Source organism: Balearica regulorum, chromosome Z, assembly GCF_011004875.1.
Source record: "Balearica regulorum gibbericeps isolate bBalReg1 chromosome Z, bBalReg1.pri, whole genome shotgun sequence".
Taxonomy (NCBI): domain Eukaryota; kingdom Metazoa; phylum Chordata; class Aves; order Gruiformes; family Gruidae; genus Balearica; species Balearica regulorum.
The window spans coordinates 13,856,164-13,878,604 of record NC_046220.1 but is presented as its reverse complement, the minus strand read 5'-3'; the positions used below and the strand labels follow the sequence as shown (position 1 = coordinate 13,878,604).

At 36.1% G+C, this 22,441-nt stretch overlaps 1 protein-coding gene across 1 annotated transcript in view; it reads right to left on the bottom strand.

The window, feature by feature from the left end:
• Positions 1 to 282: 282 nt before the first annotated feature.
• The window catches only part of IFT74 (intraflagellar transport 74), a 41,423-nt gene continuing 19,264 nt past the window's right edge, over positions 283 to 22,441 (bottom strand). Inside the window, exons 12-20 of the mRNA XM_075741001.1 lie at positions 22,332 to 22,372; positions 21,370 to 21,449; positions 18,178 to 18,231; positions 14,451 to 14,548; positions 13,359 to 13,485; positions 9,373 to 9,536; positions 8,577 to 8,702; positions 6,139 to 6,199; positions 283 to 4,399 (exon numbers count right to left, since the gene is read on the bottom strand). Of these exons, the coding sequence (XP_075597116.1) occupies positions 4,284 to 4,399; positions 6,139 to 6,199; positions 8,577 to 8,702; positions 9,373 to 9,536; positions 13,359 to 13,485; positions 14,451 to 14,548; positions 18,178 to 18,231; positions 21,370 to 21,449; positions 22,332 to 22,372 (867 nt within the window). The 3' untranslated portion in view covers positions 283 to 4,283. The remainder of the gene's footprint in view (positions 4,400 to 6,138; positions 6,200 to 8,576; positions 8,703 to 9,372; positions 9,537 to 13,358; positions 13,486 to 14,450; positions 14,549 to 18,177; positions 18,232 to 21,369; positions 21,450 to 22,331; positions 22,373 to 22,441) is intronic.

The window sequence follows — 22,441 nt, the reverse complement described above, 5'->3', positions numbered from 1 at the left end:
AACCTGTAAACTTTACCATGCTATCTTACAGAATCATTCCCAAGGAATAAAACCATCCCCTGCCCTGAGTCAAAGCGAATTAAAGTAGTCTGTTTATTCAGGCTGCAGCTTTTTTCCATTGTTCATTAAAATATATTATTGTAGCACAAGTGGAATTCAGGAGGTGATCTCTCCGGCTGATGGTTTGATTGGTGAGAATATTAGACTTCAACTTTATTATGGCAAATAATGGGCTCTCTCTGGAACGGCTGAAACTGTGACAGGAAGGAAAAGACATTAGTGGGAATTTCCCCTAGATAACAGTCCTTGGTTTATTGAAATCCTGTTCCATTATCTCTAAATATTATACCGGCATAAATATACAGAGCAACAGCATTTACTGTGCTGAATTTGGAAACACAGTGCTCTGTGCAAAAATCTTCAGTATTTTTGTTTTGCATACCTCTTTATACTCAAAATTACAATCACAGATTCGGAGAAAATTAGAGACAAAACCACAGAACTTCTATTTTAATGGACACAGTGCATTTTCTAATTCTTTGTCTACTCCAGTTCTATAAAGTGAAGCATATAGTCTACTATTTCTTCAGAAAACTTTTCTAAGAGAGCATAACAACTATAAATGCAGATCCCACTGTTTTTTTATTATTTTTTTGTAAAAGGCTAGATTACTGTCTGGCTAACATTCCTAGATCAGGACTAGCTTACAACATACCAGGTGGAGGAAATTATCATTAAGTAGTTTATAATTACATTACATGTAGAATGTGAGGGAAATATACACATGGAAATTTTGTTTCATGTACACTTTTTCTGAAATTTCTGTATCATAGAGCACGTATTGTTATTTCCAGATCAGTCCTGGTTTTGTTCTATGTTCAATCTTTTTCTGTATATTTTTGTCAAAGTAGAAGTTGCATATGACACTGCAGCTTGAATCCTGAGGAAAAAAAGCATTGCAGGAAATACAAGTAATATTCCCTTTTACTTCCTTTTTGATGAATACTACAAAAGTAAAATGCTCTACAAAAGATCTGCATTAGCTATGTTCCACTACTTTTTAACACAGTTCTCTCCTTGTAATTACACTAAAAAATATAAAATAAGTTAATCAGTTCTCCATTAGGAAGATAGAGAACTCATAGTGGGGGTCTGCTACAGGCTACCTGACCAGGAAGACCGAGCAGTGAGGCCCTCTATAGGCAGATAGGAGCAGCCTCACGCGCACAAGCCCTGGTCCTTATGGGGGACTTCAACCACCCCAACATCTGTTGGAGGGACAATGCAGCAGAGCACAAGAAATCCAGGAAGTTCCTGGAATGCATTGATGATAACTTCCTCCTCCAAGTAATAGAGGAGCCAACGAGGAGAGGTGCCATGCTGGACCTTGTTCTCACCAGCAAGGAGGGGCTGGTGGGGAACGTGAAGCTCAAGGGCAGCCTTGGCTGCAGTGACCATGAAATGGTGGAGTTCAAGATTCTCAGGGCAGCAAGGACGCACAGCAAGCTCCCTGCCCTGGACTTCAGGAGAGCAGACTTTGGCCTCTTCAGGAATCTGCTTGGTAGAGTATCATGGGGCAAAGCCCTGGAGGGAAGAGCCCAAGAAAGCTGGTTAGTATTTAAGGGTCACCTCCTCCAAGCTCAGGAGCGATACATCTCAGCAAAGAGGAAGTCAGGCAAAAACACCAGGAGGCCCCCATGGATGAACAAGGAGCTCCTGGGCAAATTCAAATACAAAAAGGAAGCCTACAGAGGGTGGAAGCAAGGGCAGGTAGCCTACAAGGAATACAGAGAAACTGTCCTGAGCAGCCAGGGATCAGGTTAGGAAAGCCAAAGCCCTGATAGAATTAAATCTGGCCAGGGATGTCAAGGATAACAAGAAGAGTTTCTATAGGTATGTTAGTGATAAAAGGAGGACGAGGGAAAATGTGGGTCCCCTCCAGAATGAAATGGGAGACCTGGTTACCCAGGATATGGAGAAGGCTGAGGTACTCAATGACTTCTTTGCCTCAGTCTTCACCAGCAAGTGCTCGAGCCACACTGCCCAGATGACAGAAGGCAAAGGCAGGGACTGGGAGAATGCAGAACTGCCCACTGTAGGAGAAGATCAGGTTCGAGAACATCTAAGGAACCTGAAGGTGCACACGTCCATGGGACCTGATGAGATGCATCCACGGGTCCTGAGGGAACTGGCAGATGGAGTGGCCAGGCCACTCTCCATCATGTTTGAGAAGTCCTGGCAGTCCAGCGAAGTTCCCACCGACTGGAAGAGGGGGAACATAACCCCCATTTTTAAGAAGGGAAAAAAGGAAGACCCAGGGAACTACAGGCCAGTCAGTCTCGCCTCCATGCCTAGCAAGATCATGGAGCAGATCTTCCTGGAGACTATGCTCAGGCACATAGAAAATAAGGAGGTGATTGGTGACAGCCAACATGGCTTCACTAAGGGCAAATCATGCCTGACAAATTCGGTGGCCTTCTATGATGGGGTTACAGCATCGGTGGATAAGGGAAGGGCAACTGACGACATCTACCTGGACTTGTGCAAGGCATTTGACACTGTCCTGCACGACATCCTTGTCTCTAAATTGGAGAGACATGGATTTGATGGATGGACCACTTGGGGGATAAGGAATTGGCTGGATAGTTGCACTCAAAGAGTTGTGACCAACGGCTCAATGTCCAAGTGGAGAACAGTGACGAGTGGCATTCCTCAGGGGTCGGTACGGGGACTGGCGCTGTTTAATGTCTTTGTTGGCAACATGGACAGTGGGATTGAGTGCACCCTCAGCAAGTTTGCCGATGACACCAAGCTGTGTGGTGTGGTCGACACGCTGGAGGGAAGGGATGCCATCCAGAGGGACCTTGACAGGCTGGAGAGGTGGGCCCATGTGAACCACATGAAGTTCAACAAGGCCAAGTGCAAGGTTCTGCACATCGGTTGGCGCAATCCCAAGCACAAGTACAGGCTGGGTGGAGAATGGATCGAGAGCAGCCCTGAGGAGAAGGACTTGAGGGTGTTGATTCATGAAAAGCTCAACATGAGCCGGCAGTGTGCACCTGCAGCCCAGAAAGCCAACCGTGTCCTGGGCTGCATCAAAAGAGATGTGACCAGCAGGTTGAGGGAGGTGATCCTGCCCCTCTACTCCGCTCTGGTGAGACCCCACCTGGAGTACTGCATCCAGCCCTGGGGGTCCCAGTACAGGAGAGACATGGAGCTGTTGGAGTGAGTCCAGAGGAGGGCCACAAAGTTGATCAGAGGGCTGGAGCACCAACGAAGACAGGCTGAGAGAGTTGGGATTGTTCTGCCTGGAGAAGAGAAGGCTCCAGGGAGACCTTACAGCAGCCTTCCAGTACCTGAAGGGGCCTACAGGGAAGATGGGGAGGGACTGTTTATCAGGAAGTGTAGTGATAGCACAAACAGTAATATGTTTAAGCTAAAAGATGGTAGATTTAGATCTTAGGAAGAAATCCTTTACTGTTAGAGTGGTGAGGCCCTAGAACAGGTTGCCAAGAGAGGTTGTGGATGCCCCATCCTTGGAAGTGTTCCAGGCCAGGTTGGATGAGGCTTTGGGCAACGTGGTCTAGTGGAGGGTGTCCCTGCCCATGGCAGGGGGGTTGGAACTAGATGGCCTTTGAGGTCCCTTCCAACCCAAACCATTCTAGGATTCTATGTTATGAAAATTTGTTGACAAATCCAAAGTACATTTGCTTTTACTATAAGACTTTATACTATGAATCAATTCTGACTAAAAAGGATGCTTGCCACCCTTTATGTTTTCCTTACTTGTTATAAATTGCTGTTTAAATAGGGATAGTATGCTGGTATTACCATTTATCTTATTATACACTTAATTTAAGAAAATGCATATGAAACCCTGTCAGGCAGTCCTTGTTCAGGGAAAACTCCTACTCTGTTCAGCAGTCATAGGACTACAAGACAATTAGAGATTCATTGTGTGAAACAGACTGAAGTTTTGCATTTGAGATGCAATCCAGCAATGGGCCTCAGTAAAATGTTCTGATGATTTTACACTCATTGTGCAATATTTCCTTTTTCTGTTTACAAGTTTCTAAAATTCAGAAGTTTATTTCTAAAATTTTTAAATGTTGCAAAAGGAGGGATACTATTAAAACCTGTGACTTCTAAAAACCTGGAAAAATACTTTTAAGAATATCTGTCACCGTAGTGATGAGCAAATGAGCTCAGTAGCCCAGCTTGTCATGCTGCCTGTGCCCATCTCTCATTGTTGGTCCATTGGGACAGGAAAGAAGTGCCTGTGTTCAGTTCTTGGTGTTCTGTAAAGCTTCTATGAGAGCTTTGTTGTATTCTGTGACCAGCTTTCTAACGTTCTTCATTACTGGCTGGTAGTCACTCTCCTGAGTTTTTGTTGCTATGACTGATTAAAAGAATTAAGGAAACAAATTCCCAGTATAAATATTAGTATAATTAGAGATCATCAGGGAACCACAATACAGCAAGTTTCCTTCTGTGGAAACTGTCAAGGGTTGCAAATAATGGAAAAAACTCAAATTTGGTCTAAAGGATTTACACCAATTTACTAGCTGCCATCTTATGCCAAGCTTGTTAAAAAAAAAAAAAGTTTACACTCCTAGGTCAGTTTTGTTTTCACATATATAGGCAATAGGCCCCTCCTAAAAGACTCTACCCATTGTTATATTGCAAACAAAACCATTCCAAGGCACTCAGCTATTTACAGCCATATAGTTCAGCACTTAGGACTCCAACTACAAAATTCTCAGTCCAAAAAAGCAGACATAAAACTCTGTATAATGGTCTGCACTTGGATAGGTAATACATTGTAGCAAGTTACAAAGCACTTTTAATATCCCAATCAAGTTTTTCTCATGCTTGGTTTTAGAGTTTTTTTGTGTTAGGAAAAATAAGATCTAAGATTCTTGCCTTACTAAAATATTCCTGTAGAGCCTTCTTCATAGAGGAGGTGGCTCCAATTACATTATGTTGTCCAAGTCTTTTTTCTAAGAATTAGAGCACTTAACAGATAAGAGAAATGGAATATTTGGTATATGGAAAAGATAACGCTATATGCAGATTCTATATATTTTTCTCCCCGATGGCTAGACTATTACAGAATTCCCTGAAATATGCTCTTGTGCCATTTTCTGAGACATGTAGCAATGTCCATTGTCCAACACACAACACTGGAGGATATGGTCTAGTTTTGCTGTTACTTTTACCAATTACATTTGTACTATAATCATACGATTGTGATTCTATGCATCTTTGAGATTTCATATTTTTTGTTTCCTAGTTTTATAAAAGTGAACTTATTGCAGTGAATTTGAACTCCCTAGAATATAAAATAAAAGTTCAACTATGCCCTACTCATATTTCCACAGTAAGTATAGAGAATAGTACAAGATAAGAAGAACCATCAATTCTAATTAAAAAAAAAATTTCAGTGCTTTTGCTAATTTCAAAAACTACCTTGTGAAAGTCACTTGCAGCACATAAGATTTTTGCTGATGTTGTGGAAGGTCTTACACGATTAGTGGAATGTAACTTTTTAATTAGCATCACATAATGAGAGCTACAATGCAGTTCCCCCATCCCAGTCTATTTGCAGCTAAAACATCTCCTTGTCATATCTTACCCCATTTTTATGATTTTTTTCTCTCTAATACGCAATTCCTCTTTTTTTTATAAGAAATACATTAAACGTATACAATCTGTTGTTCATTTTTTCATTGTTTATATTTATGGTGTTTTAAAACTGCAAAATACCAAGCAAAGTCACTGTGCAATACAGATTTTCAAACAATGCTACACTTGCCAGACAATTTCAGATAAGGCTGGACAGATGTGAAGATGACATTAAAATGAAGCCTAATGGCAAAACTGACCCAACAGGAAAAACTCCAGACTGCAAGGCAAATCTTATGCTTTAGGACTCTGTAAAATTGTTTTGGACAACACATGCAAGTTTTGCTATATATATCTACCAGCTAATCAGACATTTGCAAAGTATAGCCATTCCCCTCTCCTCCTGTCTCCTGCTCCCCATTCTGTCCTGTCTTGTTCTGCTGGAGGAAACAGACTTCTTCCTCAATTAATACTGTGTGTGAATTTTACTGTATTTCTTAAAGAAAAGGATACATTCCTTCATCATAAAGTTATTTTGCTCATGGTGCTGCCACTTCCTCTCCAAATTTGTAAGCTGAAAACACAAAAAGAGCCAAAAATTAAAGTGATAATTATTACACATGTACTTATGCAAAGAATCTCCCAAAAATGTTGTATCAATACCTTGTATTCTATCATCTGATATGATCAAAGTTATTTTACAAAAACCCACAAAAATGAGAAAAAATGGCAAAATTATTTTTAAAGCTGCCAATTATTAACCTGTATGTAATTCAGCACGTCATATATCTATTTATTTAAAAACACTGCATGCAACTGCAGTGGTAGATGGAAAAAATCAGATGAGAATTCAAGACTTGTCATATAGGGAAATGTGTAAGCAAGTCAGAAGTGAAAAGGTGAACACTGCAGGGAGACGCTAATTCTTATTATACTTCATATCATTTAAATGATCTCTTCTTAAAATCAGCAAGATCTAAAATCACCAAAGATACAATATTTCCTGACACTGTCTTGGACTTTGAGCTATACAGAAGAAACTTCCTTACTTCCATAGTTCAGTTTCCTGTCTGATGCCAGAAGCTGTGATAAGAACAGAGCTGCAGCAAGAAGATTGTAGGAGTGTGGGTTAAGTGCTGGCACTTCTTCAATACTTTCAGCATCAACAGGAAGCTAATGTGGACATTATACTGATGGCTGCTTCCTTACAATACAATTTTATAACATTTGTTTTTTTGATGCTACTGGTCAAGGTTCTGCATTTCAAGATATGCAGATGTTATTTTTACATGCAAAACCTGAAAATCATTCTAAGACTAAACTTCCAGTGGAAATTAAGGTAATAAATTAGGAACATATTGCAACGTCTTACTTAAAAACTTATTCTTAAGCTAGAAGACATGAAAATAGTTGCTGTATTACTGAAAATAAATCTTACAGTGAAGAATCAGCTGTCTGGTAGTCATTTATTTCCATTTGTGGATGTTGCTACATGCAATACAGCTGGTAAAGGAGCCTAGATTTAAAATACTGTCTGATATATCCAAAGGAAATATTCCGTGCATTTTTATAGTAACTCCTTGAGGGCCACAACTCACACAGTCGACTGCTTGCAAAATAGCCTAAACCCTCAAGATATGTAAACACTATTTGTACTTCAAAATACTTGATGCATGCCAACTAATCACCTATTTTAAGATATACCTTTATTCACCCTTGTGACATTTACACTCATTACATAAAAAGGAAAGAAATAAACCTTTTCTGCACACATTGAAATAGACCTGCCACAGCTTAATGAACTGAAGAAATGCTGCACAACTACTATTTTATATAAAATTTTTAGCATGATTATGCAAGTATCTAAACACTGGCTGGGTATCTATTTCTGGTTTACATAATCTCTATGAATAAGAATCTGATCTTGGCATAAAAAATATACGATATCTGAAGTCTTGCAGACTTCGGCATGCTGCTTTGGGGATTTATTTCATTACCCTAGAGTTATCCCACAGTAATCATATGCTACAATTGTATACATGTATCTCCTCATTGAGAGTGATGCCCTCTCAATCAGCTCCATAAAGCTCACTCCAGAACAAAGTTAACTTAAACATGGAAAAATATCACCTTTAGCTTTTAACTGAATTAGAAAAAAGTAACAGTTCTAAAGGCCAAAGATATCAACAACCTGAAACAATAAAAATCAGTGAAATGCAGAGAAAATAATCAAATTCCATTTTTCAGTTTATTTTGAGGTTAAACATTTTCCTTCAGTGCATTCAAACCTATATGCAGTAAAGTTCTGTTGCCAAAATGACAGCAACTTATGGGTGTTTATCATGGAAGAATCAAAATTGCTCAAGAGTTTATAAATATCTTATTTCCTGATTCACTTTTGAAATCTAAATGTAAATATACTCATATGCCAAATTCCTTGGATTTAAAGAAGTCTGAACAAACCTTAAAACTTCAGTGGTCTGCAAGGAGCAGAAGGATTGGAAAAAGGGAAATGGAATTAATAATACAAGTTGCAAGAAAAAACTTAATACTGTAACTTTAAAAGCAAAAGGGATCTTATCTAATTAGTCATTACTTTTTTTTCCCCGTAGTTTCTTTCTAAGTTGGTCCTCAAAACTCCTCAAGCAAAGGAAGGTCAGCAGGGGTTCTGAGCAAGATCAGTACAAACACTTAAAGGATTCACACAGTTTTTAAGCTCAGAAATACCTCTGCCTAGTAACTCTGAAATCCAAAGCTTACAAGAAATTTATTGGCACAATATTAACTTCTGTTTGAAAACAGAAAATATGCCTATGCATTTACAACACATAACTTTCAAAACTGCCTGAGAAGGAATAAACTGATTCCATCCATACAATGCTTCATGTGTATGAGAAAACCAAAACTGCAATAGAAACAACTGAAGATATAATATGTAGCTTAAGCTGTACCTGAGAATGTGTCTCATTCTCTTGCAGTTCTTTCTTTACTGTCTCATACTCTGTATTCAAGTGTTCCATTATTTTTTTGAAAGCATGGCTACGTTTTGTTAATTTTTCTTTGTCATCCTGGAGTCTCTAGTTGGAAAAAACCCAAAAGAGTACAAACCGATTAACAGATGAGTTCATTTGCTGTGGACTACAGACAAATTATTTTAATTCAGCTTTCAAGATGTTACTTTTTCTTCCTTTCAGAAAGAGATCACATGCATAAAGAACTCATAAGGCTTTTCTGGAGCAATGCATGCTCTGTCCTAAAGATACTGTTCAATGGTTATGACCAAGTTGTAGGCATAGATCATACTATATCAGCACAAATGGGAATGCTGATGTCAAGAATTTGCAGATTTCTCAGAAATGAAATGGGAAGTGCTTTAGATGGAGTTTGTCTTAGAGAAAATACATGCAAGATAGATTTTTCTTCTGTTTGGGTCCTGTGGTTAGATTGCTAAATTCAAACTTATGGATAGACATAAGTTACAGCAGAAAAGTTCAGATGAATTACTAAAATAAATGGGAAGTTTTGTGCAAGGAAGTTATCAAAAGGTATCCAGCTGAAAGCCTGCTACATGTACCCAGTTAATAAGTCACATATGTAAGCAGAGAAGCATTTGGATTCATTTGTGCTGGTGTGCAAGCCCAGTTTCCAGCTGTCAGTCAGGATTCCCAGTCATAGACCTGGATTCCCCTCCATTAGGTGCTCAAACCCACACAAATTGTGTATAATCCGTTTCATTCCTTTCATTACCTTTTTCTTCTCTTCTCCTGATGCTTTCAGAGCTGGCAAATTACCATAGACCTCCAACTCCACTTTTGTTTGTTCAATTTTGTCTTTAAGAGAAGCCAGTTCATCAACCATCTTGCCCTCCAAGAGTTCCATCTTCTGTAGGTCCATCTGCAGTTTTTGACTCTCTAGATCACCAGATACACAATCTCTAATTAACAGTACTTTTTATTTCATAATACATTGCCCAGTATATAAAGGTTTATGCTATACTTAAGCAATACAAAAAGCTCCTGCATATCTTTCTGATTTTGATATTCATGGGAATGTTAATGTGAATGAAAGAAAAAAAAAATCTTCACAATCATCCCCTATGTCAGACTCTTATATTACAATTACTGTATCATATTTTGTGAGTAATGAAAATGTGGTGATTTTCTACATCACAGTGTGATATTTCTGTTGTTAAAGTTGTTTATAGCACCAGTCAATTTAAAGTCTTAAAGCAGTGGTGATATCTTACAAAAAGTTGACTGCAATAATGCAGACAATTTAAAAAATTATTTTTGTTCATTTGTAGCATTACATAGTTTTTATTTATGTCACTTGTATATGATAAGACTTAGTTTTATGAGAGTAAATACTCAAATCTGCTTTAAACATTCACTCTGTACAGGAAAACACTTCCATATCTCCACAGAATAAGAACTGTCACAGCTTACAAAATCAGCATGTGCTACAATATACAGTATTTACTTCTGACAATCCATTATAAAGAGACAGCAGAGATACAGGTAATTAAAGGAGATAGAAGTATGGATGGATTCTTGTATGAAGACACATCTAAAGACTCAAACTGTTCAGACACGAGATGCTTAAGAGAGGACACAATAAAGACACAAAAAATAAAAAATATACTTTGATCCAGGTGTGGGGATAAATTGCCACTTTGAGCATGGAAGGACTGGGTGTGGCTATACTTGTTTTGGATAGTTTTCTGCAGCCTTGTTGACATATTTTCTTCACGTTCCTGAACATTTAAATACATGGCTACATAATCTTATGTTTCAGAGCTGCGTCTAACTCAAAAGAATAACACAAATAATGCAGGATTTTTTTCTACATTCTTGTAGAATTGGATATGGGGAGGGACGAGACAGCACAAAGAAACTTCTGTTGGCATAGACTGTATATTTTGTTCACATGCTCAGATTTGTGCTGAATACCTGGACAAAGGGTAGGAAAATTTCCCCCCAACTTAACCAAGGCAGTAGAGATCTTTATGGCAGGAGGGAGTGGATGTGCATATGTGACAGAGGGAGATTTCACCTTTCCAAAACCTGTGGGTATGATTTCCTTGGAATTACTTGGGAAAATCTCACCTGATCAAAACCCTTTCATAGCAAGATTTTGGTATTCATCTCTCCTCTTGTGTATTTATGCCATATACTCATTTTTTAGAGTGAAACATTTGCTTTAATGAACATTTATGGTTTATTACAGAGTCCTTTGTTGATTTCATTAGGAACCTCAAAATAAAAAAAAAGACAAGCCAATGTTTTTGTGTACAATATGTAATTATCCTGAGGAACACACTTCCATAAGCTAAGATTGAAAGGGTGCTGTATGTGCAAAGAGCATTTATATAAATAAGAAAAAATTCCATATCGGTAAAAAGATGTATTTAAAAATAAAATATTTGGAACTGCATTGCATGTCTGTGATTCAATGTTTATGCTGCTTTCTACCTTAAAGGGCTTAAGAAAACACTTTCCCTCAGTCTAGAATATGTCATAACTGCCCATAGTTTCACTTTGAAGTTCCTGGTGTTGGTCAGTGTCAGATCCTAAACCACAACTGAACAGACCACTGCTCTACTTCTCTTGTTCCTATGTCACTGTGGTTTAAAGACAGACAAATGCTCAAGGGACCTTAATAAATCAGGGCTTGGACATTAAAATCAGTAAAAAATAGAACTATAAAATGAAAATAATTAAAATTGGAGAGAAATGGCAGAAAACCACTTTAGATTTTCTTAAGGATTTATTTAGGCCTAATCACAGAATTTTTGCTTTTTAGATGGTTGTTCTAATATTTATATTTTGTTATTTTAAAATAATACATAGTTGATTAATTGGGATTTATTCTACATGTAAAGATTATTAACAACATAAATGCCTAAAAGCTAGAAAGGATTTTTAGACTGTTCTATATATATACACAGATAAAAAGTATGGTGAGACAGCAATGGGCTACTCCCTATCCATTTACACTTTCTGGAGAAAAGGGAAGAAAGTGGAAAGGGTGAATTTTATCCTTATCCAGCAACAGCCTCAGTGAAAAAAACTCAAAAGTAAAAAACTCAAAACTTCTCTAGGGGAAGAGACAGGAAGAGGATGCAGCCCAGTTCCTTCTGATACGCCATGAAGTTGCAGCGTCTAGCAGGGAGTGTGTACACAGTAGCAAACTCTCAGACCAAACTACAGTGACCCAGGGAAATGTTTTTGGGAAACTATGCCATCAGCACTTTTGTTTACTCTTCATGGTTTCCTTTTCTTTTTTTTTTTCTTCTTCTTTTTTTATTTTTTTTTTTAATTTTTTTCTTCTTTTTTTTATTTTTATTTTTTTTTTAAGGGTTCTGCTGGTGGACTTTTAATATCTTTATTATGGCAAGAAAATATGGAAATCCAGACTTTAATCACAACAAAAGAATCCTGAAGATGACTGTAGTGTAACTCAAGGGTTAGGAAGAACTTCAACTGTGCAAACTGAACATTCACTGTACTTTTGAAAGAAACTTAAGTTGTTTATTACAGTATCTGTGACTCCTTACTTTCAGAAATTTACTTATGAATCATTTAAATGATCTGCTGAAAATTATATACTGTAATTTTCTTCTCTCCCCTTGCAAAGAAATATGTCTTTCAGTGATGTCTCCATAGTGCTATGTGCTTCCAGAACATCCTTATATTGTGAAGTAATAAGGATTGATGCTTACAAAAGAGCAAGAAGTGATATTTGAACTTGTAATGTACGGCCCAGCTTTTTAAACTACACTAGGACTGCAAAATGAGTATTTGCAGAGAAATGAATATTAAATGTTCAAACACACAACAATCAATTCCTGTAACACTCTGTGCATAACAATTTCTTATTTGCACATAACTGCTTTAAAGTTACAACACAGGCTCCTATTTTGAAAATTACTACCAAGTACAGCACGTAATAGCCTTCTAACAAAATGATTTATGGTTCTTAATTCCTGCCCCTTCCTTTCAGCCAAACAAACAAGGAAAGGCTTGCTGAACCAATAATGATATTGGCAAAGGCTTAGAATTATGAGAACAATTCCACTATAAACAGTGCAAATAAAGAACTAAATAGATACTTGTTACGGAAATGAAAGAAAAATAATGTCTGCTTTTTGAAATTACAGGCAAGATCCTGAAGATTCTTACATTTAATTTTCAGTATTTGAGCATTTCCAAAATGAAGTCAAAATGAATATTCACTTTGCAGAATCAAAGCCTGAGAATTTGAGAGCTGCTGTTGCCAGTTACTCTCCCATGGTACATAGTCCTTTAGAAAAGCACAAACCACGAGTAAGTGATACTAAGAACTACATTTACAAATAATACATGGCTAGATAGCTGTGGAAGTATCTACTTCAATTCATTAAACACTATTTTAAGATTGTGAAAAATGTTTGTTTCAAGGGGAATATTAGTAAAGTCAAACTTCTAGCTCAACAACTTTGTAGCCCTGTATTAAAATGCATCTGCTTAACATATATTTGTGTAAGGAAGCTGATCATTTACTGATACTAGTAAGTTAAATACTCCTGAGGAATATAAATATCTTGCTAGCCACAAGAGTTTCTATCTGTCAACTTGTCACTGTATTTGTAATTTAGTATTTGGAGATCACTGATCTTGCACTTATTAGTGTAAAATCTCAGGTTATTTTAACTTTTTTAAGGAATTAATTTGAAAATTCATTGCTGATCTCACCTGTAAGCAGATTCTTAGCAGTGCTCTGTGATTTCTGCATTTCATTTGATTTGAAAGTGAGGTCTTCCTGCATAATCTTCAGCTCTTGATTGGTAACAGATGAAATTTGTTTCATATGATTCACATTCTGTGTGTTACCAAAGACAATAATGAGATCATGTTGTATCTTTGAACCAACAAATGGTAACTGGGCAAGTAAAAAACTCTCCTGTTCTAGTCCATTATCTATTATTTGCCTTTTCTACTATGAAGACTGAAAATATTGGAAGTAATCTGAAGTGATTTAAATGTGAATGATTTTCATTCTGTCAACTTTTGATAAAAGATGTACTGAGAGGCCAGTAAAGATGCAACAAAAATACAGGAAGTATGTTTTGCCATATCAATCTCTTCTAAAGTAAGTGTTATTGCATACCTATGGTATGCCATACTGAAAGAGTTAGAAGACAATTATGTGATGATATAATCAAAGTATTACTCAGCTGGAAGATTTCCATAAGAAAAAAATCCATGGGAACCAAAAATGTTAAAAGAAAAAATGTTTTGAAAGTGCAAAAAATGGCAGACTGCAAATAGGAACAATTTCTAAAGTGATTACATCAAATACTACACAGCAGGGTATTCCAGACATAATTTTAGTAGATGAGAGAGATAACTGGAATATTGTCAGTTACTTAATAGTACTGACAGAATACCCAAGAACTGAGACTTGTAGACTTTAAGGAACCAAAATATTGCAGAGGTTTTCTTTGCAGTATTCTGAAATGTTTATCATGAATGGAATAATGTTCATTATAGCAATGATGATGACTTATGCAATTATGTGAACATATCCTTTATTCTGGTCACAAGTATTATCTAATATTCAAAACTCTTTCCCCAGAAATAAAGACAAATTAAATCTTTCTTTTTCTTTTTTTTTTTTTTTTGAACTACAGCTGTACATGGTTTAATGTTAATCCTCTTAAGATATTATTATGAAGATATTGACTGGATAACACATGAAAATAACCATCCTTCTTTATCTATTTGTTCTCCTGTTCTGTGCTTCTTAATTCGTAGCTTGCCACAAGAGAAGGGAAATGCACTTACCCTGCTTGAGTGCTCCAGAAGTGCAACAATGTTGGCTTCTGTTTGGGCCTTTCGTTCCAATTCCTGATTTTTCACCTCTTCAAAAGTCTCAAGAAAATCTAGAGATCAACAAACACGATAAAGGCTGATCTTTGTGTGGGTACTGCACAAGCCCTTGTTGTTTCCAGTGAAAACTTCATATTAAATTGATAAGCTGTACAATTTCAGACAGCTTACTTTAATAGTTTATTCAAGAGACAGGTGGTAGAGTCCTTGAAATTTGTCAACTTATGGGTTGGAATGAAGAAGAGGACAATTTTTCGAGAGATACATATTTGACCGATTAATGACATGAGGTCACCACCTTCTTGGATACTGTTTAGGTGAGAGTTGCCACCCAATGGGAAAGGATTTTCACCACCATCATTTCTGACACCTTTCTGAATGCTTGTCCCAGCAGCTATTGGTCTTCATTTTTCTGAAAGCTATCAAAATGGGCTACTATATAAAGGAAACTTGTGACTTCGTTACCTCTAATGGCCTGGACTAAATGCCTAACACTGCTATGGACCTCAGACCAGTATTCACCTGGTATCATCTCTTTCTTTCTGTATGATGTCCCTTTGCTACATCTGTAATTTATACTCATTCTAGTAAGTGTTCAATTGAATCTTACAAGACAGTTGTAATGGTGGTATGCACTCTCTAGTTGTGTCCCTGGCATACTACACTGTATTCCTGGTGACAGACACATTGAAAAAAAGGTGCTGGACACATCACAAGGAAGTCAGAGGTCCATCAAGATGCCACCCAGGGCTACAAGTTATGTGTCATCCCTCTTCTGCTGAGTCTCCTCCTGAAACATGGCTTATATATACAGGAGCACTCAGGAAATGTAAGAGTTTGCAAACTTCCTAGCTGGATGAAAAAGGGGAGAAGTGCTTGTTTGGGCAAGAAGGATTAGATAATAGTAAATCCAAGATGGATTATTTGGGAAGAGTGAAAGATGACAGGAGGAACTACTTGAGGGAAATACAAATCCTGAAGAGATTAGGACTGACTAGAGAATTGCAGATCCCAGAGCATCCAGAATCTTTTTAAAAAATCAAATTTTTAAATTCTTTAGAAATAAAACATTTATGGGTAAGAAAACTTCGTAATATCTGACATAATCTGTAATGCTGTCCATGAAAGAGGTAAAACAGATGCTTCATAGAGTACAGTTTCTAAAAATTTTAGAGGGAAAAATGTGCATTATTGGAACCAAGGGACAATACTAAGTCACTACAAAGACTATCTCTGAGGCAGAGATTTCAGGATGAAAGACACACGGAATTCTCAGAGGTCCATAAATGGCATTAGACAACATATTTGTAATGTGCACAGCTGATTGCTAAAAATAATGACTAGTTCTGATGCAGATTCAGTTAGCTCAAAAAAGCTGAAATAAAGTTTCAGTCCACCTGACACTGACTTGTAATTGCACAGAACAGTACTTGTCAAGAAGGTAAGAAGGTTTATCTTTTGCCAACACTGCTGTGAACCAGTAACCAGAAACATAGTTAAAACCAAAACTTAAATAGCCTGCAATTGAAACAAAGCTAGTCAGGTCCCAAGTGTTAAATAACATCATTGCCAGGTCTGTTTTTCTCCAGTACCCAGGCTGCAAATGAAGCTATCCTTAGAAAGGGAAGTTTATTTTCTCTGTGATGTTCTTTTCCTTCAGAACGAACTTGTCTTGTTTTATCTTAAGGATTGCACAATTATACTTTAATAAGGGAAGCAACAACGACAGCTCCAAAAAAGAGCTCCTTCCTCAAAGGTCACTTACTGGATATTTCATAGCACCTGTTGCTGTGAAATACAGACAGGAATTTTCTACACTAAGAAAAGTATGGAAAGTAATAGTATCGAAATTCTCACTTAATGTTTTGTGTTTAAAATATTTGTTCTTTCCTTTTTTGTTTAAAAAAATGTGGGTAATTTTTACAAACAGAATCACTCAGATAACCTAACACAAAACTTTCAATTACATTTAACTGTTTAGTGGTGAGCAAAGGCTTCATTAACATCTGTCTCTTGTGGGGGTCTAAGCTTCCTCTTTTCAACATAACAGATGATGCCATGGCCTTTGATGTATCTTAGCAGGAGGTCTTAAACAAGTTCATTGCCATATCTTGACAAACTTACTTATTTGCTTCCCATGAAGCTGTAGGCAACGAGAATATTGAATCTTCCAAAGCATATAGGTAGGGAAGGCAGAGGAGTGAAATAAAAGCACCTTGATGAAACAAAAGCATTCTCACACATTCATAAATATGAAATGAGAACAAAACTAAAGCGTGTTACATCCACAAATATATAATTTTACAAAACTGAGCCTGAAACAGTGGAATTAGGACCTAACAATCGTACCTATACTATTTTACAAGTGTTTTTCTCCTTTGGCATTCTGGACCATTTTAGGTGGTTTTTTCAAACGTTCTTTAATTTATTTAGAAACATTAAGCAAGGTCCATATTTACATCTCATCTCACTGTCTTTCTGAAAGCAACAATTACACCTGTCTGATTGACCTTGTTTCATCTGAGCACTACGTGTTTCACAGATTCATAAAAAATTGAATAGAAGAGACTGCAAGAGGTCATCTAATTAATTCACTTGCTCCAGGACAAAATCAACTGTATGTGAGTAATTCAGATGTTTGTCTATACTCTTCTTACAGACAGCTCATGATAGATACTCTACAATCCTCCTGAACAATCTATTCCAACATTTGGTGAGTTTTAATGTTAGAAAGTTTTTTCTAGTAACCAACCTGAAGTCTTTCTGCAACTATTTGTGTATTACTTCTTTTCTATCCTCCACATATATGCACCAATATCCTCTGATGATGGCAGAAGAAGAACGAAAACCCAAAAAGTCAGAAGGATCACGAGGCCCCGCTTTTACGGTCTGTATTTGTACTGAAAATCTAGATCAAGCGAGCTTTTGTCCTTCCACTTCTCAGGAAATCAGGTAATTTGAAAACGCAGAAATTCTAAGTACACCCTTATACATGTTTCCTTATTGTCAGCTGAGATGTTTTTTTCAGTATCACACTAGCCATAAGTTATATTGAACATTTTTAGAGTAGTATTATATACCTTGGCCTTCACAACTTACTTAGTGATCATTTTCCCCTTTTGCTGGGTAAGACCACCTATTTTTGTAAGCTGCTTACTACAGTATACTAGCAATAGGGCATATTTTATAAACCGTTCTGTTTTCATCCTGTTAGTTGCTGCTGAGGTCTCTACAACATTAGAACCTTTTAATATGGAAGAAAGTTTTAGTAGCATTCATCTTGAATAAACAAATATGAGAAACCTTAATTTTAAAGAATTATGTGATGTCTATGCTCATCCATTTTGTAGTTCTGCTTTTAATCAGACATGATCAGATGGTTTTATATATCTTTTATGTAAATTAATTTTAAAATTAATTTCAGCCTTGCTTTCATAAAATAAAGCTGTGTTCCTAAGACCTTTAAGGTCTGATGAAAAGCCTTGAAAGATGCTCCAAATATTTGTGAGTGTCCTGTAAGTCCTAAGATATCAATTATCTTGTCCTCAGGTAGATCACAGAAACTTTATGCAAACATCAGGACATCAGTTCTTTTCAGGTCTAAATTAACTGAGTGTTAACAAGAAAAGAAAAACTGTATTTTAGTGCAATTAGGCCTAATTAAGTATACTGCACAACTTACTGTCCATGCTTTCTTCCTTCTTCTTCAGCTCCTTGTATTTCCAATTTTCCTCTCCTGGAAGAGATGTTACACTGATTTTACTTTATGTTGTCTCAGTCCTGGATTTCTTTGGGTAGGCAAAATGTCAGTTTTAAAAATAAAAATTCTACATGCCTAGAAACTACTCATCCCATGGACTCATCCCATGTCATTTAATGTAGTCACTTCAACTGACTATGTTACACAGTTATATTAAAAAAAAAAAATAGCTTAATAAATCAGTGCCAATGTAATTTTTAGAACCTGTTAGAGGTTAGAATTTTTTATAAATAAGAGTGGGATAAATACTTCATTTGAACAAAAGAAGTTCATAGGATTTTTCTGAAGTTAGGTGAATTTCAATAATAGAGAACAAATGGTTTTGTGTATTTGGGCACCATGGTTAGTTAAAACTTTCTGCAGCTCTGTTTAACATATAGGCCATTTCAGTGGCACTTTCACGTATTAGATTGGACTTTCATAAGGATATGCAGCCTGTAAGCAACAGTGTGACAGTCTCAGGGAAACAAAAAGGAAAACTGTACAAGTAATGGTATAGGAAAATAAAATGCACAGAAAGCTTTCCACAATTAAGTTTAAAAGAACATGTCCATATACATTCTTTATAGTGGTATTAGGAGTAATGAATAGCATACAATACATAATTCACTCCATCTTTAAATCCAACTACTGACTATAACTAGCTCTTAATTAAAATGTACTAGTAAAGTGGGAGATCTGACATACTTGTCACAAGTTTCAAGAAGATGAGACAATTCAGCTCCTAAGAATAAATTTAAGTTTTGAACATTTGAAGTTTTAATTGTTTGAGTCTTGTTCATTGATTAATTTTCAGCATAATCTTGTAACTTTAAGAATATTAAAAAAAAGAATGAAGTAGTACAGATATAACTGAGCAAGCAAATTTCTCCAGGTCTTTTTACTTGTACACACCCATGCTTTCCTTTTTATCTAGTATATACAAACAATAAGAACACCAGTGGGCCCAAAGGGACTGTGATTCTGCTTCAGCTTCCTTGCAGCTGTGGTTTTGTTCCTTGCTGGACTCTCTCTTTCATTTTGCAAGGCAAGTCTCCAATACTTAATAACTCTGTTCTACTCTTGAAAAGTCTAGTTACAATGAGCCATGAAACAGGGAGCGACATCATCTGCCCAGTGTTCAAAGAAAAAATATTTGAAATAAAACCCACTACCTTTAAAATGTCTTTACAGAGAAGTTTTCTTCAAAATATGGCACTGTTACATCTATATTGTAACCTCACATGCAATTTATGAAGTGTTAAGTCTATTCCATTATGAGTTAATGTTGATTTTGACTAATCAGTTAAAGGCAACTAATATACTGAACATATAAGTGGGTGAGTTTTTTACTTAGATTTTCTGAAGTGAAAACTAAAAATAGCTGTTTCTATTTATGGTCTGTTTATTTGGTTTTTCCTACTCAATAGTGTTCCTAGCACTGAAATATTTATCCTGAAACATTAAAATAATAATTTGTCGTAATTTTTTTTTTACTGGCCAATTTACCTTAAATTTCACTAAAAAACTTTAGGAGGTAAAGTTTTGTGAATGCTTTGTAATAAACAGTTTAACTACTGAGCCAGAAGTAAGCTGAACAGGAAGGGAGGTAGGACAGGAATCTCAAGGACACACCAGGATTTGGATTTAGAGCAGAAGTATGAATGGCCCTTTGGGATTCTCTCTCCATTCACTAGAGAAGAGGGCACTGGAAGATTAGATTTCTGTGTCTTAAAGCTACTCCTTATGAGTATCTTCTTTATTCGCTCTATGTTATACCAACAGGTACAATTCCCTCTATATTACATCACAAGGTAACTTTATTCTGAATATCCTGATCATTCTGCTATGTTGACAGATAGCATGTGCGACAGAGAGCATGTGCTTTCTCCTACATATGCTTTAAACCCTCGTCTTCAACAGAGGTTTTTTCCTAGAACAGTGAAAGACATCAGTCCAGCAATGAATGATTGTGTGTGTAAACCTAACTATAAAATGCAAAAAGCAACTAACTTCTTACCTTCTGCATTTCTCCGAAGATACAAAAAAAAGAGTTGCAAGCCAAACAAAAAGGAAAAATTAAAGCAGGATAGTAAAGTTAGCAATGATACTATCTGGAAACAAGAAAGCTAATCAAACAGTCTTAATAAATTTTTTACACAAAAATAATGAAGTATCTGGAGAAATACGAAATATTTTGTAACGTAAAAGATGAGAAACAGATGTATCAAACATTTATTTAGGGCTAATTTTAGAAATATTTGTTCACCTTGAAGAAATTTACAGCTAAATTTTATACTGATTATCCAAGAAAAGGTATAAAGTAAAAAGGACACAAACACATTAATTATCATTCCTATAGAATTAAAATAACTTGTTTACAAGGTTTTCCAGAATGTATGCACGTATTTATGTCACTCCTATCTAAACACGATTCCTTGTAATTAGAAGGTTTTCTGTGGGATGAATTTCCATTTTAAACAGAATCTTCCACAGCCATTGAGGGCCTATGCTCAAACTAAGTTACGTCCTCCAGAACCATAACTTCAGTTCTAAGACAAATCCCAACCTCACCTAGACTAATATACTACAGCAGGTGTTTGTTGGAGGTAAGTTTCTAAGCTAATGCCATTTGTAAGCAGCTCCCAAACTCTTCTTTCAAATATCAACCCAAGAAGTTTCAAAGACAGATATAAATAGTATGGAATTCTGTCTGCTTGACACATTATTATTAAACATTCTCAATTCCACATGTATCAGATCATGTAAAGGGTAAAATAAATAAAAGCTTTTCTAAAGCCGAGCTGGTTCTGCAATGCTGCCAGTAAGAGAAACTTCTATTGCTCCAGTAGTCCTAAAAATAAAATTGGGACAGAAAACCAGACAGCTTTACTATTAGTTTATATGGTAGTTTTACTATTCAGTAAGAACTTGATGAATGTGCCACTAATGGGGGGTACTCCCTGTTTCTTACATCTGAAAAGAGAAGTCTGCACCCCTAGACACAAAACCTTCTCATAGTGAAGTAGTGAAGTGCATAAGCCTAAACGATTCAAGCAACTAATGCCCATAACAGTATGTTATAATCTGAACAGATGCAGCTGTGCATAGTTTGCTACAATATAGTTATATTACCTTGATAATTCTCCAGATCCATATCAAGTCGTTGAATGACCTTTTTAAAATGGTTTGTTTTCTCTTTTACTTCTGTCAGCCTGACAAATAGATAATCCAAGGTTAAGAATGTGTTGTAAAATACTTAATTTTTTTAGACAAAAATGGAGGGAAAAATCAAGAATAAAAATGGCAAACCTAAGTTTTTCAAAACCAAAACAGTATCAGGAGGATTGCTGTTGCTGTAAGAAGTATATGTAAAGCATATGTCTCTTTAGTCCCTATATCTATTAAATATAAGTACTGCTGCTCTTTTTTATTAAAAACATTTTTTGTTGAGTCGTCAGTAGTTCTTAACTTATTCAACTGGTCCCTCTGCTGGTTGCTATACAGCTTTGCATAGGTACAACATAAGTGGTAAACTACAACAGGTAGTTCCTTAAAAATTACCTACGTGTTCCCTAAATTCCAGTAACAAAAACATTGTATTCATAATCAACTGCTTAAAAACATTTCTATGTAAATTCTCAAATATAATTCTCTGTTATTGTTTCTTTCAAAAAATTCTGTTAAACAACTTATTATCCTGTCAAAGGTGTCAATGCATTAAAAATTAAACCAATGATTACAGTTGGGAATACTGCTTAAAAGAATTTAAAATTGTTTCTAGGAGATTTCAGAAATTATCTCAATTCTTCTGTAAAGAGATAAAAATCAAAGGCTCAAAATAAAAAAAAAAATTATACTGTTTTACCACCCCACCCCCCCCCAATACCTTACTGTTTATTATAACATTTACCAGAGTTTCTGGCAAATCTTCAAAAAGGTGAAAGGTTAACACTTCTCTGTGAAAGGTTAACACTAGCACAGGCTTGAAAATATGGTGATGTTCTCAAAGTCCATAGAAATATCTGATGGAATTCAACTACCTGTCTTTAAGGTCTAAATGTAATTTGTAGCAACAGTATAATGGGATTACTCACTGTCTTTCCATGCTTGCTATTTCTTGACTATCGTCCTTAACCTATAAAAAAGTATAACAACTTTAACATATGAAATCAAATCTAAAAATGAAAAAAGGAAAATCAAAACA